This window comes from Engystomops pustulosus, chromosome 3, assembly GCF_040894005.1.
Source record: "Engystomops pustulosus chromosome 3, aEngPut4.maternal, whole genome shotgun sequence".
NCBI lineage: Eukaryota > Metazoa > Chordata > Amphibia > Anura > Leptodactylidae > Engystomops > Engystomops pustulosus.
In genome coordinates, this window is record NC_092413.1 from 71,263,218 (window position 1) to 71,278,930 (window position 15,713).

General features: G+C 44.5%; 1 protein-coding gene across 3 annotated transcripts in view; it reads right to left on the reverse strand.

Annotated features, from left to right (window-relative positions):
• Positions 1-15,713, reverse strand: part of TMEM181 (transmembrane protein 181) — an 87,405-nt gene that overhangs the window by 38,401 nt on the left and 33,291 nt on the right. For all 3 annotated transcript variants that reach the window (XM_072141028.1, XM_072141029.1, XM_072141030.1), the window contains exons 4-6: positions 13,647-13,737; positions 11,356-11,477; positions 8,771-8,890 (exon numbers count right to left, since the gene is read on the reverse strand). In XM_072141028.1, the coding sequence (XP_071997129.1) occupies positions 8,771-8,890; positions 11,356-11,477; positions 13,647-13,737 (333 nt within the window). The remainder of the gene's footprint in view (positions 1-8,770; positions 8,891-11,355; positions 11,478-13,646; positions 13,738-15,713) is intronic.

A 15,713-nucleotide genomic window follows, 5' to 3' on the forward strand; every position in this document is an offset into this window, starting at 1 on the left:
ATCTCTACATTGTCCCTCAGCATGCCTGTAAACTCAAATTATCAGGTCCTAAAGCAGTATGCAAATGACCTGAAAGGTGTCCAATGAATCATTATCATATTCAGCTGTCCAGCTTATTCATGAGTGTGAAAAACAGCCACACCTACCAGTGGTTGACTGACAGCCGGTATAATGATGTGACACTCCTGTTGCCAGCTCCTCTATGTGCCACCTGATGCTGGAGGCCACGCCCCCTGCAGCCTGCGTGTGTATGAGAAACTCCTATACACATGACTGACAGCCTGCATAAATGATGTGACAATCCTGGTGCTGCTTCCATGTGCCTCCTGGTTCTGGCAGCCATGTCCCCTAGTGCCTGAGTGTACGAGATACAACTGCTCAAGATACAGCTATGTGTGGAAGACACAGCATTTCAGGCTATTATTTACCTGATGTCTGTCTCATGAGTAGAGGAGAAGAGAGCAAGTCAGCAGATAAAGCATATGCACTAGCAATGCTTTACTATACATTACACACAGGGAGGAGGGGTAATCGGGGTGAAATAACTTTCTTCATGTGCCCACCCTCATTTACATAATAAAGAAAATATGATTTTATGAATTTACAATGATAAATGTATGGATTAAGATGATTAAGGCTGGGATGGAATCCTTGTGTGCTCCTCCAACAGGTAGTTACAGAGACCCGATGACAGGTTTGAGAGTTTGCCCACAAAAGAAATTTCTCAAATTACAATCCCCTAGTGATGTTTACACACTAAAGATAATTTTTAATCCTTTACTTTAAATTTTTACTCAGTTTTGCTCAGTGTTTTAGCTCCCATCACTCACAGTGATGGTCAGTGTAAAATCCCAGACTGTTCGCACTAGTTCTGTGTGCTGACAATGTGGTTAGATTATCAGGGTACAGGTTTATATACACTTTCATTTAGCTTCCGATTAGTCTACTAGTATCTGAAACATAGAAAAAGATGAGACATCAGAGAGGAGATGATGAGATGCATATTACACACAATGACACAGTCAGCACTGCTACATCATTGTTCTAAACTATCCCCCTCCCCGGATAAAGAACTTATCTGTCTATAGCTCTCCTCTCAGTGCTGCTGTTGTTTGCCTGCAGGAAGTCAGTGTATGTGTGTCAATGTGAGCTCGTCCTGGAATGCAGGGGGGAGGGGCCTCTGCAGAGAGAAATCTAGCTCACATTGTCAGGCAAGATGGCTGCCAACCCTAAAGTCAGAAGATACAGGGTATCTGTTAAATGCTGTATTTTTGTTAAGAACAGGGAATTAGAGAATGTGTTATTTTGTTACCTCTTTAAGGCTGCTTTATAAGGTCCTTTAAAGACAGATACACATCCCAGTAGACATATAATAGCACTACAGGATATCAAAGTATCATACACTTTATTGAGGAGCTCTAGAACCAAATTTCACTATTCCACATTAAGTGAATAAAACTATCACTAGAAAGCTGACATCTTGGACGCATATCATTTGTCCTATAACCCATTCTAAATTGGCTCGATGGCGTAAAATAGACAACGTGAAAGAGATAAGGATCAAAGAGACAAAGCATCACAATCACAGTGACTTTAGTCATTCATCCTAGAACATCACACCAATCATCGCAAATATTGCCCAAATCATTCTCTTATTAAGAGTGTACTGTCAAAGGTATCTTTGTAATCTGTGTGTATAATAGAGAACTATAATGAATGTAAATAACTCCTCCAGTATCTCCATCCTTAGCCACCATTTTGAGAGCAGTCCTTTCGGACCAGTCTAATATGTTTTGGGAGCAAAACGCGTGCTGTAGCTGGAGAAACTGATAGAAACAAGTATGAGGCAGTGAAAATAATTCTCATAAGTTCTCAAAACCACATGCCACTCTATAAAAAAATGTAACGCCCAGATATCCCATTTATAGTAACTCACAAACAGCACATTTTGGATATAAGTAAGAAGCTAATCTTTATTGGAGAAGGGGTTACCCTAGAGTTAATTGTACCTCGGTGACATAATTGGCACAGTCAAGAAACTAACACAGACATTCCTGGATAGCTTTTGATTGAGAATCAACTGGGAAAAATCTTTTATCCTGACCCTGAGAAGCCTGAATCCGTTGTCCATTAGACACTACAATGGTTTAACGGAATTTAAATAAATTTAGATAAAGTGAATGCGTTGTGTAGGCTTCCGCTGTGTTTGATGGGAAGGGGCAACCCGAAAGAGTAGTTGAAGCATGAGCACCATCTTTGTGTCCTACACAATGTCCCAATTTTGTTACCTTTTAGATTGTTTTACAGCATGCAGGGGCTATTTCGAGAGCTGTTATGGAAAAAGAGGCAACTGCGGATAAAAAGGAGAATTATTCTCACCGTTAATTCGGTTTCCATTAGTCCACCATGACGGCCCCAACTGGAGGATGGCCCTTGACCTCTGTAGGGACAGGGAGCAGAGAGGTTAAAAGCCCCTCCCCCGCACCCACACTCCAGTGGCTACCAAATAACTACACCGGCTGTGGATGCAACCCATTTATTGTATGTTATAGTCAGATACAACAGGTTAAATAATAAAAACTAAGACTACTCTGTCTTATAAAAATAAAAGGGGACGGGGAAAATATATGGGCCGTCATGGTGGACTAATGGAAACCGAATTAACTGAGAATAATTCTCCTTTTCCATGGCGTCCCCCATGACGGCCCCAACTGGAGATGTACCAGATTACCAGTACCTTAGGGTGGGACAACTGCCTGCAAGACTTTCCTACCGAAGGCCTGGTCCCTGGCGCTTTAGATATCTAATCTGTAGTGTCTAGCGAATGTTAACTGGATAGACCAGGTAGCTGCTTTACAGATATCGACGAGAGGCCCCACGTTTTTCAGCCCATGAGACTGCCACCCCCCTGGTTGAGTGGGTCCTGACAGTCCCAGGAATGTCCATATTTTCGGCATCATATGCCTCTTTGATGGTAGTCCGGATCCAACGGGCAATAGATGCTTTGGAAGCTTTCTTCCCCTTATTCTTCTCTGTATACTGCAGCAGGATGTTGTCGTCCTTTCTCCAAGGTCTAGAGATGTCCAGGTAGTGGAGAAGACATCTCCTCACGTCCAGAGTATGCCATGCTGACTCCTTACTGTTCTTAGGGTTCTGGCAAAAAGAAGGTAACACAATTTCTTGATTGCGATGAAAACTGGAAGACACTTTGGGAGCGAAAGTCTTATCTAGAGTTAGAATTACTCTATCTTCCAGAACTCTAAGGTAAGGTTCTCTAAGGGAGAGCCTGGATTTCTCCTAACCGTCTAGCTGTGGTTATGGCTATAAGGAAGGTCAGCTTGAGGGTTAGGCTTCTAAGGTCCGTAGTCTCTAAGGGCTCAAATGGAGGACCTGTCAGGTGATTCAACACCAGAGACAAATCCCAGTTTGGGATATTTTGTTTTAAGTGAGGTCTCAATCTGGAGGTAGCTTTTACGAACCTCTGGATCCACTTGTGCTCCGCCAAGGAAGTATCAAAGAAGGCACTAAGGGCTGATACCTGGACCTTGAGTGTACTCGTCTTCAGCCCTTTATCAAAACCTGCTTGCAGGAAATCCAATATCTGCGAGATGTTGGGAGACAACTGGTTAGGAGGGACTGAGCCACAGAAAGACACAAATTTCTTCCATATTCTGGAGTAAATTATGTGGGTGACCACCTTACGACTAGCCTTCATCGTGGAGATCACTTTGTCGGATAGCCCCTGGGCTGTCAGTATCTTCCTTTCAGGATCCATGCAGCGAGCTGGAGAGCCTGTGGATTGGGATGAAGGACTGGACCCTGGAACAGGAGATCTGGACGAGGTGGTAACAGGAATGGATCCGCCATTGCCATCTTTTTTAGCCAAGGAAACTAGTTCTTTTTTGGCCACCAGGGCACTACTAGTATAACTTCCGCCTGGTCTTCCCTGATCTTTTGTATGACCCGGGACACAAGAGGTATCGGAGGAAAGGCATACAGTAACAGTCCCCCCAGGACTGGCTGAATGCGTCCCTTTGGTTGAAGGGAACTGTAGGTTCCAGGGAAAAGAAACGCGGGAGCTTCGCGTTCTTGCTGGAGGCAAACAGGTCTATTGACGGATGTCCCCACCTCCCTGTTAACTGAAGGAAGACATCTTCGTGAAGACACCACTCGTTTTGATCTATCTTCCTCCGACTGAGGAAGTCTGCTGCCTGATTTTGTTCCCCCTTGAGGTGGATGGAGGAGAGGGATTGAAGGTTTTCTTCTGCCCAGGCGAAGATTTTGTTTGAGAGTGCCAGGAGACTCGGGTTTTTGGTTCCCCCTTGGTGACGTAGGTAGGCCACCGTAGTGACGTTGTCCGAAAAAATCCTGACATGCTTTCCTCTCAGCATTTGTGTGCTGGACCTCACGGTTTCCAGAACAGCTCTTAACTCCCGATGATTTGAGGAACGGGTTTTCACGGAATCTGGCCACAGGCCTTGGACAGGATGACCTGCGACAATCGCTCCCCAACCCGACTGACTTGCGTCCGTCTGTATAGGTGTCACTGGCCACGGATGCCGGGGTACTCCTTTTTCCAGGTTTGCTGGATCTGTCCACCAGTCTATGGATCGTAAGACAGAGGGGAATTTCCACCTTTTGGTTTAGGTGACGAGGATCTTTGTCCCAAGAGGACAGCACCCAGTTCTGTAGTGTCCTTGTAGGAGACTTTGACTCCATTGCACGCACTGGATGCATGCAGTCATGAGCCCAAGGATCCTCATTGCTTCTCTTATGGAGCAGCACTTCTTTTTCTTGAACGTGTTTACCTGGAGAATTAAATTTTCTCTCTTTGTTGGTGGGAGAAAAGACATCTGTTGTGTGGAGTCTACTAGAACTCCCAGGAATACCACGTTCATGCTCGGTTCTAGGTTGGATTTTTCTGTATTGATGATCCAGCCTAGCCGTTGAAGAGTCTTCATGGTGATATCCCTGTGAAGAATCAGCTCCTGACTTGAGGCACTTACTACCAGAAGGTCGTCTAGGTACGGAATGATGGATATTCCTTCTTTCCTCAGAAACGCTACTACCTCGACCATAATCTTTGAAAAGGTTCTCGGTGCAGAAGATATCCCGAAGGGAAGGGCTTTGTATTGAAAGTGAGCTTCCTCGCCTTCTGGTGACAGGACTGCGAACCTGAGAAACTTCTGCGAGTTGGGGTATATTGGGACGTGGTAGTAGGCGTCCTTCAGGTCTATTGTACACATGAACGCCTGACGATGGATTGGAGCTGAAGCGGAAGAGACGGTCTCCATCTTGAATTTTCTGTAGAGGACGAACCTGTTTAGCCCTTTCACGTTGCAGATCATCCTGGCCTTCCCGTTTGGTTTCTTTATGAGGAACAATGGAGAGTAATGTCCTCTTCTCTGATGTTCCTGGGGTACAGGGATAATCACATCCAGCTCTAATAACTTCTGCACTTCTTACCAGAGTTGGCGCGACAGCTCCCGAGAGGGTTGTCTGGTAAGGACGAAATTTGTGGGAGGAAGAGCGGTCAATTCTATCTTGTAGCCGTCCTGGAGGATGGACAGAATCCAGGGGTTTGATGTTATCCGGCTCCATTGCTGATGAAAATTCAACAGTCTTCCTCCCACCTTGGCGTCATTGCTTCCTGAAACTCGTAGCGGAGTTACTGGGGTTGAGCAGAAACCCCCTGCCTCTTCCACCTTTAGGGTAGCTCCACCTTCCTTGTTTACCCTTGCCCCTAAAGGATGGTCTCCTGTCTTTGGGGTCACGAAAGGAAGGTTTCCTCAGACTGGTCCTGGATTCTGGGAAGCCCTTTTTCTTAACCGCCGCCCTCTCCAGGATGGTGTCCAATTCGGACCCAAACACATACTCCCCCTCGAACGGGATGCCGCACAATTTAGACTACGACCTGAAGTCTCCGCTCCACTGGCGCAACCAGAGGGATCTTCTTACGGAGTTGGAAAGAGCCCCTTCTTTAGCACTAATCCTCACTCCGCCGAGGCGTCTGCAATGAAGGCTGTGGCTGCTTTCAGGGTCGGGAAGGTATTAAGTAACAGCTCCCTTGGGGTTCCATCCCTTCCATCCTTTTCCAACTCCATTACCCAGTGGAACAGTGTGCGAGCTACGGACGTTGTAGCAATGTTGGATTTAAGGTTCAGCATGGAACATTCCCAGCTCTTTTTTAATAAGCTGTCTGCCTTTCTATCCAGCGGATCTTTCAACTGGGTAGCATCCTCAAAAGGCAAGTCGGTCTTCTTGGTCATTTTAGTGACCTGGATGTGCATCTTAGGAGCCGAGTTCCATAGCCTGGCTTCTTCTTCATCAAAAGAAAGGCGATTTCTGAATTCTTTTGAAAGAGAAATTTTGTTTTCCGGATCCCTCCATTCTTCCAGAATCAGATCCCTGAGAGTATTATTGACTGGGAACACGCGCCGCTTCTTGACTTTGAGCAGACCAAAGAGTTCATCCTGAATGGACTGCGTCTCTTCTACCTCCTCTATCTTCAGGGTATCTCGCACCGCCTTTAAGAGGGGCTCCAGGTCTTCAGAGGCCAGCAGATATCTTGATTCCATCCTATTTGCAGAGGTGGAAGGGAACGTATCAGACTCCAAAGAATCCTTGACCGTAGCACCTTCAGAGTCTGAAGCGGGGTCAGAAGATGAATCCACTATTTTCTGGCGCTTTTGAGGTGGTTCCTGGGGGGCAAAGGCAGCCAAGGATGAAGACACAGATGATCTGACTTCCTCCTGGATAAAGCTGCGCATCTCATCCATGAATGAGGTCCTTTCCTCACGAATCAAATTATCCAGGCATTTTTTGCACACAGGTTATATATGCACTAGGTAATTTTTCAAAGCACATGTTGCACTTTTTATGAGCCGTTTTCTTCCTCTCAGAGGAGGATTGCTCCTTAGCACGGCCTTTTTCCTTTTCCTTGGAATCCTATCAAGGAAAGGAGAGCCCAGATAAGGAACTGCTATAAACGGGAGGTGCGAGTGACCCACCACCCTATCCCTTTAACCCCTACTCACAGGAGGTGGGGATATGAGGTCCAGACCTGAGGCCTCCAAATTGCAGGGTTCCATGCTCCTAGAGGAACTACAGTAACCAGCCAGCCTAGAATGTAATAATAACAATTGAAGGCTTGTAAATCAGCACTGCAATGGTTAAAGGGTAGGATTTTACCTGGTACCGGTAAGCCAGGAGAGATCCACCAGGGTCTATAAGGTAAACGTGGCCCATGTCAGAATATAGTGCAATAAAACATAGTATGTGCCAGCATAATACACAGGTGTACATATCAGGGTGTTTGAAGCCAAAGACCTGACCTGAAAAACGCCAAAGGGAACCTTTAACTCGTAAGCCGCAGGTTAGAGGTGTGCTCCGGAATGAAGATTAGACCTCAGATCAACGCGATTACCACGCTAGAGCAATTTAAACTTACCGCCCCGCGATCCTGCTTCCGGGTCGCGCGGCTTTGACGTCACTTCCGGTTTCGTCACTCCACCGGAAGTTGACGCTGGGGTCGACCGGAAGTGCGCGGGAGCGCAAGGATCGCATGTTCCGGGTGTCGTAGGCTCCAGGAGCTGCGGGCAGAGCCGGAAGAAAATGCAGTTCCCCGCGGGCAGAGGAAAGGGCCGCAACCCGATCGAGGCCCGGAACTGTGCTGGGTAAGGGATAGGTCCCGCGCCATGGAGTCCCCCCTCACTGTCCCAACTAATGGGAAGCGAGGAGAGAAACTTCTCTCTACTCCCTGCCCTGTGTAGGGACAGGAAGCCACTGGAGTGTGGGTGCGGGGGAGGGGCTTTTAACCTCTCTGCTTCCTGTCCCTACAGAGGTCAAGGGCCATCCTCCAGTTGGGGCCGTCATGGGGGACGCCATGGAAAATGGAAATATTACAGCGTGCCAAAACTGCATTACATTTTAGTGGCCCAGGTGCAATATTTAAGGGGGTAGGCAGAGACATCTTCACAGACAAGACCTAGTAGACGTATAGTAACTTTTATGATGGGTATGCGACCCCCTATAGCAGCTATTGAAACAAGAATCACGGAAACATTGTCTGCAGTAAGGTGACTGACCTTTTTAAAATATAATGTAAGCCCCAAAATGAAAGGGATGTAAGATGTGGAAGGCCACACTGTATACTTTCCTTTTTGGCGTAACCCAAAGTTCCTGAAATGTCCCAGTTGGTGGGATATTCGTCCTGGGAGGAGAGGATTTTTGACTGCTAGAAGAACTTTAAGCCATTTGAACAGCTAAGAGAGGAATTTGAACTGCCCCACACACAGTTTTATAAACGTTTGCAGTTAAGGCATGCTAATGAGAAAACTGTAAGTGATCCACATTGTGAATAAGTTTGCTCTTGAGATGGAGGTGTCAGGGGGTACTACCCAAGGACTTATTTCTGGAACATACAATGCTCTGCCTGGAGACTAAAGCTATCCATTATCCACTGGAAGAAATGGGAAACAGATGGTGGACTTATACCTGACTCCTAATGGGCGGAGATTCTGGAGGGGTTGCCCTTATTTTCACCATCTGATGCTTCTGGTATGGCAACGTGAGAAATTAAGTGACTTTTGGAGAAGAGTTTTGCATTTGTTCAGGACAATTCTTTCAGTGGATCTTTAGTGGACACCAGGGTTTCACTATTATTAGCACTGTTTATCAGTTACTATTACTTCCATCCATTCTGATGCCCCATAAAACATATTTCTTATGTTGAACAAGTAATTTCTTCTTATGCTCTGGGTGTACTCACTGTAAATGTTACAGCTGTAATGGGGTACTTAAGCAGGTTTAGATTCTCAAAGCGAACATCCAGATTATACTGCGTATAGTTTAAATATCCAAGATGGACCACAATAATTTCATCGCATTTCTGAAAAAAAAAAAACAGAGAGAGAACATGTGAGTATGAGATAAGAGTACTGAATTACACAATTGTTTATGTATAAATGTTGCTCCACATGTGAATTAACACAAAACATAAGTGGATAAGATTGGGAAAGACATAAATATGGAGGATCCCTATAGAAAATAAGAAAAAGAAACAAACAAAAAACAATAATTTATATCTTCAAAGGGTATAAACTCTTGAAGGGAACCAGTCATCAGATTTTCAATAATAAATCTACTGACAGCTTCCTATAGCACTGTGCTAACTATTGCCCACACAATTTTTAGCTAAAAATGCATACTTTTTATCGCCAGAAAACAAACTATCCGCAAGTATCATGGGGTCATGTGTTAATCATGTGAGTAAGTGCGTCTCCGGTATTTCCCTCATTCTTCCCTCCCTTTAGCTGACGTATCATCTGCTCTGCTGAAGAGAGGGGGAAGAGGGAGATGCCAGAAACTGAGTCACATGAATAACACACCCCTTATGACTCACTGCTCCTTCTAGCATTGTGTCAGGGAGGCTAAAAAGTTCATTTTCAGGGGATAGGAAGTTACCCCCCATTTTATTTTTTAGCTAAAAACAGCATGGGCAATAGTTACCACAGTGCTATGGTAACCATCCATTACTTTTGTTAGTGAAAATATGTTGACAGGTGCCTTGTGTTTTTGATTCTGTTTTGAATAGTTTACAACTAAAGATTTGATATATGTTTTTGAAACCACATTCCTGTAGTGCAGTAGTTATGGGAAATGGTAAACATTAAAAACAGATGAGAGTCCAACAGCCATCACAAAGAAATACTGGGTGCACTACCCGATACATGCCACGTCTATGGAACGCAGGTTATCATACTTTCAATGAAAACCTGTAACATTTCCAGAGCCAAGTGCTATAGATATAAACTGTATTTCTGCACACAGTGCCTTGTTATAGTATTCGCCCCCTTGAACATATTTCAGGATTCAAACAAAGATATAAAATTGTAATTTTTTTGGGTGAAGAATCAACAACAAGAGGGACACAATTGTGTAATGGAACGAAATGTATTGCATATTTTAAACTTTTATAAAAAATAATAAACTGAGAAGTGGTGCTTGCCATAATATTTGGCCACCTCAAGTTAACTTTGTAGCGCAACCTTTGGCTGCAGCTGCAAGTCGCTTGGGGTATCAGGTCTCTATCAGTTTTGCACATTGAGAGACTAATTCTTGCCCATTCTTTACTGGAAAACAACTCAAGCTCAGTGCGGTTGGATGGAGAGCCTTTGTGAAAAGCAGTTTTCAGCTCTTTCCACAGATTCTCGATTGGGTTCAGGTCTGGACTTTCATTTGGCCATTCTAACAAATGAATACTTTAATTTTTTAACCATTCCATTGTAGATTTTGCTTTAATTTTGGGATCATTTTCTTGTTACAAGATAATTATATGTCCAGGTCTTTTGCAGACTCCAACAGGTTTTTTTTCCACAATGGTCCTGTATTTCGCCTATCCATCTTTCCATCAATTTTAACCATCTTCTCTGCCCTGCTGAAGAAAAGCAGGCCCAAACCATGATGCTGCAGTGTGTGACAATGGGGATGGAGAGCGCAGGGTGATGAGCTGTGTTGCTTTTACGAAAAACATATCGTTTGGCATTGTGGCCAAAAAGTTAGATTTTGGTTTCATCTGATCAGAGAACCTTCTTCCACATGTTTGGCGTCTCCCAGGTGGCTTTAAACAAGACTTATCTTTGAGAATGGCTTACTTCCTGCCACTCTTCCCTAAAGGCCAGATTTGTACAGTGCACGACTGATTGTTGTCCGGTGGAAATACTCTCCCACCTCAGCTGTAGATCTCTTCAGTTTATCCAGAGTGAACATGGGCCTCTTGGCTGCATCTCTGATAAGTATTCCCCTTGTATAAGATGAAAGTTTAGAGGTACTGGAGGGTCTTGGTATATTTGCAGTGGTCTGACACTTCTTCCATTTCAATATCACTTGCACAGTGGTTCTTGGGATGTTTACAGTTTGTGAAATCTTTTTGTATCCAAATCCGGCTTTAAACTTCTCCACAACAGTAACACGGACCTGCCTGGTGTGTTCCTTGGTCTTAATGCTACAGAACCCTGAGACTATCACAGAGCAGGTGTATTTATATGGAGACTTGATAACACACAGGTGGATTATATTTACTATAATATATTTATTGGAGATCCTCGCTGAACTTCTGGAGGGAGTTTGCTGCACTGAAAATAAAGGAGGACGAATAATATTGCACGCCCCCACTTTTCAGTTTATTATGTTTTTCAAAAGTTTAAAATATCTAATAAAATTTTGTTCCACCTCACAACTGTGTCCCACTTGCAAATACTTTCACAAGGAACTGTAGATATAATTTATAAATAAATGCATTTTTTAACACAAAAACATAACAGCATCCTATTAAATGCCAATAGCTGCACGTACCTGTGCACAACTAAGTGTCCTAGGCCGGGAGTGCTCCTTGTTATCCACATAGGACACGGTTGCATCAGAAGACACACCATGTATTTTAACAGATATCGTAAAATTGTTCTGGAAGCTCAAGTCTATAGAATGACCACACAATTAGGAAGAGAAAGCAAATATAATCATAATAGCAAAAATATAAATAAATAAAACTATTAGTAAGCCTTTAAAGAGAACCCGTCAGGCAAAATAATCCCCTAACCCAGTGGTGGCGAACCTATGGCACGGGTGCCGGAGGTGGCACTCAGAGCCCTTTCTGTGGGCACTCAGGTTGTCACCCTAGAACAGAGTTCACCAAACCGGAACAAATCCACCAAATCTTCCTGCAGTGCCAGGCAACTTAAGAGATGCTGCTCTCAGCGCTATTTTAAAGCGACACTACATTGGCCATTTGGAACTGCAGGAAAAGTTAAAAGGTTTGGACAGAACTTCATTATCTTTGGAGGTCCTTCTGCTGGACCCACCATTCTACCTGTACAGAGAGACCCTGGAGAGAAGCTACAATGACAGTCTGAATTTCAACTGTATTGGTGGGCTCAGGGGCCGATACAATTGAAAGATGTGTAAAAACAGGTAGCAATAAGTTACTGCATAAAATGCCCTGTTGGCACTTCATGGTAAATAAGTGGATTTTAGTTGTCGCTTCGGCACTCGGTCTGTAAAAGGTTCACCATCACTGCCCTAACCTAAATATATTTTCATAAACTGCCATTAGAAAGCATTGCCTCTATCCCTTCATTGTCCCTCTATATGCCTGTAAACTTAAGCAATGAGGTCCTAAAGCAGTATGCAAAAGACCTGTGAGATGTCCAATGAGTCATTATCATATTCAAGCTGTCCAGCTTATTCATGAGTGGGAGGCACAGCCACACCCCCAGTGCTTGACTGACAGCCTGTATAATGGTGTAATGTCTCCTCCATGTACTTTCTGGTGCTGGCGTCCCCTGCAGCCTGTGTGTGTATGTGAAAGGTACAACAGCTCCAGGATGCAGCCATGTTATAGCAGAACCTGTCAGGTACTTGTGTAGCTGATGTCTGTGTCTCTTACATATGTATAAGAGGAGACAGCATGCCAGCAGATAAAGCACAGACACTAGCAATGCTTTACTATACATTACACACAGACATAAGCAGGGGGAAGAGAGGGGAAGGGGTAACAGGGGTGACATCACTGCCTCTGATCATGTGACCAGCCTCATTTACATAATAAAGAAAAGATGATTTTACAATGATTAATGTGTGAATTGGCTAGATAAAACAAAACAAACCATTTCTTTTTAAACAGGGTAATAAGGACCTCCTGATTTTAAATATACTTAGCCCTACAAACTTGTTCCCGAGGACTAGCAAAACGTCTCCATTCAGGAGCAGCTCCTCCCCTTCTTTGCTTCAATAGCGGTTCAAAACATAATTTAAACGCAAAATGTGAACGCAGCCTTGGGCTGGCACCACACAGAAACATTTAGCTTGTGTTAAAGGGTACAAATCCAAAACATCATGTTATGGGAACTAGTGTCTTGATATGGGATATGTTCTGACTACCATATTTGGAGTTGTACAGGAATTTCTCCCCACTATGTGTCAATTTTTATCAGCCATAGGCCTCAGGCACATGAATGCAAATGTGTGCCGTTAGCATGCTTAAATTAGCTTCTACAGCACTGTCCAGGTCCGGGGCATGCACAGCGTCTCACCGCACAGCAAACGTGCCACGCAGTAAATTATAAAACATATCAAGTGAGCTGTAAATGCAGCCCTGGATTCACGGGCCAAACAGGTTCATGTGTTTTAGGCCTCATTCACACTGCCGCATGGGGGACGTATATACGGCCAACATATGTACGGCCGATATATCTCCCCCACTGACGGCAATGGGCGCACGGCGCCATACGGGAGCGGTACAGTGCAGCACACGCACGGCACCGTACCGCTCCGTACCCAGTGAAAAAAATAGGACATGTCCTATTTTTTCACAGCATACGGCGCGGTGCGCCATGTATCCCTAGGGAGAGGGGCGGGGGTGAGCAGCGCTCTCCCCCTCCTCCTCTCCCCGCACTGCCGTGTGCCTGCCGTGCTACGGTACGGCGGGGAAACGATAGTGTGAATCCAGCCTTACAAAGATCTTTCACTTTCTGGCGACACTGATAGCAGATGTATCCAAAGGAGCTCTCTCCATTGAGCGCATACGAGTTAGTAGAGAAGACATTTTCAGATGCAGCCAGCTAGTCATTTCTAAGTAATCTGCTTACCATCTGATTTGTCAAGTTCAATCCGACACATCAGCCACAGTTGTTGGTTGTATGTTGACATAACTGGTGACTGTAAGGTGTATTGGTTCACCTGCAACATTAACGGCAAAATTAAAATGGTGCACAGTTCAAGTGAGGTTATGAAACAAGAACGTTGCAGTTTATCAATAGGCAGAAACTCACTCTTGAAGGAGTTGGCAATATGATTAGTCAATGCGATATGTTTGACAATGTATTTTAGCCTCTTTTACACAAAAGTGATAAGCAGCATACATTTTTCCCTAACCCTACATCATTTCGTTTAAGGAATTTTCAGACACTAGTAGTTTATATTTACAAGGTGGTTCACCCTTTACTGTGACAAGGATCAGTAGCGGACTAAGCCACTTGTTGGGAGGAACCACTGTGGCTATTTGAAGGATTAGAAAAACCATTCCTGGACATACTTAACGGCTGTGCTGCAATATGAAGCTATCCTTCACACAGGTCTGGCAGCTGTATTTGTTCGTAGCCATGTACCGTATATAATCGAGGATAAGCCGAGTTTTTCTGCACAAAAAATGTGCTGAAAAACCATAACTTGGCTTGTACACGAGACAAGGAAAAAAACAAAAAAGTGTACTCACCTTCCAACGCCCCCGGCAGTTCCAATACTATCCATCGCAGCCCTGGCATCGGCTCCGTGTCAGCGCACGGTCCATCGCAGGCATTATAATATCACCGATATCGGCACACACTATGATGTCAGCGAGCGGCGACGAACCGCAGGGGACATGGAGTCGGGATATATAGAAGAGGACCTGCGGGGGATTCAGGAGGCAAGTACGCTTTTTGTTTTTTTCCCAAAAGGCATTATATTGGGGGCAGGGACTGCACGCAGGCTATATACTGGTGGGGCTGAGGCCAGTGCATTTCTCAATTTCGGCTTATACTTGACGCAATAGGTTTTTCCAGCTTTTTTTGTGTTAAAATTAGGGGTCTTGGCTTATACTCAGGTCAGCTTATACTCGAGTACATACGGTATTTATAATCCTGGAAATCCAATTTAAGGGGTTATCCAGAGAAAATGAGAACGCAGTGAAGTACGCTCAACTCGGGGTAACTTTCTCAGTTTCTAGAGCAGTGATGGGCAACCTTTTGAGCTTGGCGTGTCAAAATTCGCCAAAAAACCGAGCATAACTCGGGTGGTGTGTCACCTTGACAAAAAAAAACATAATTTTGTGATATTTATAGTTTAAATAACAAATATGCATATTATTTAAACTTCTAGGGCAGTGGTGGCGAACCTATGGCACGGGTGCCAGATGTGGCACTCAGAGCCCTCTCTATGGGCACCCGCACCATCACCCCACTGCAGACTTCGCCAGACAGGACTCAAGGCCTGTTCCAGTTCCAGGCAGCCCAGGACTCTAGAAGGAAGCTACTATGATAATCAAAGCTTTTTCTCCTTCTTTCTACTGTATTGGTGTCCTCAGGTGCCTATTCAATCTAAACATGTGACAGAGCAGGGAGTTGTTTAAATTGTCGCATCGGCACTTTGTGAAAAATATGTGGGTTTTGTAGTTTGGGCACTCGGCGTCGAAAAGGATTGCCATCACTGTTCTAGGGTACTTTACCCTAGGAATGTGTGATTGATACTACCATATGTTGCCATACTACAGTATGGCAGCATATGGGGATTTTCCACATCATCTATTACTATGTGCAATTTGCACATTGTAATCGGTTACAATCAGACACGTGTGGAAATGCTTAGTAACCTGCAAACTTTCAGTCATGAAAGTTCACAAGTTATAGCAAAGGCTCAGGTGCCGCTGTGAGCATTTTCTTCATGCCCTCTTGGCATGGAGAAGGTGTGAGGAGCAAAATAATTATTTCAGGGCTTGTACGTCACAAAACTGACACACAAGCCCTGATAAATGTCTTCTATCATACAGTCACTGACCTTACTCACTGTATGATGGGAGTGGTTGTCCTCCCTGGTCTCTGCTGTGGAGCTGGTCAGTGTAGAGGTGGCAGCTTCTGGGACATCATACAAGGCAGCAGCAGCAATGTGGCCTCTGACTG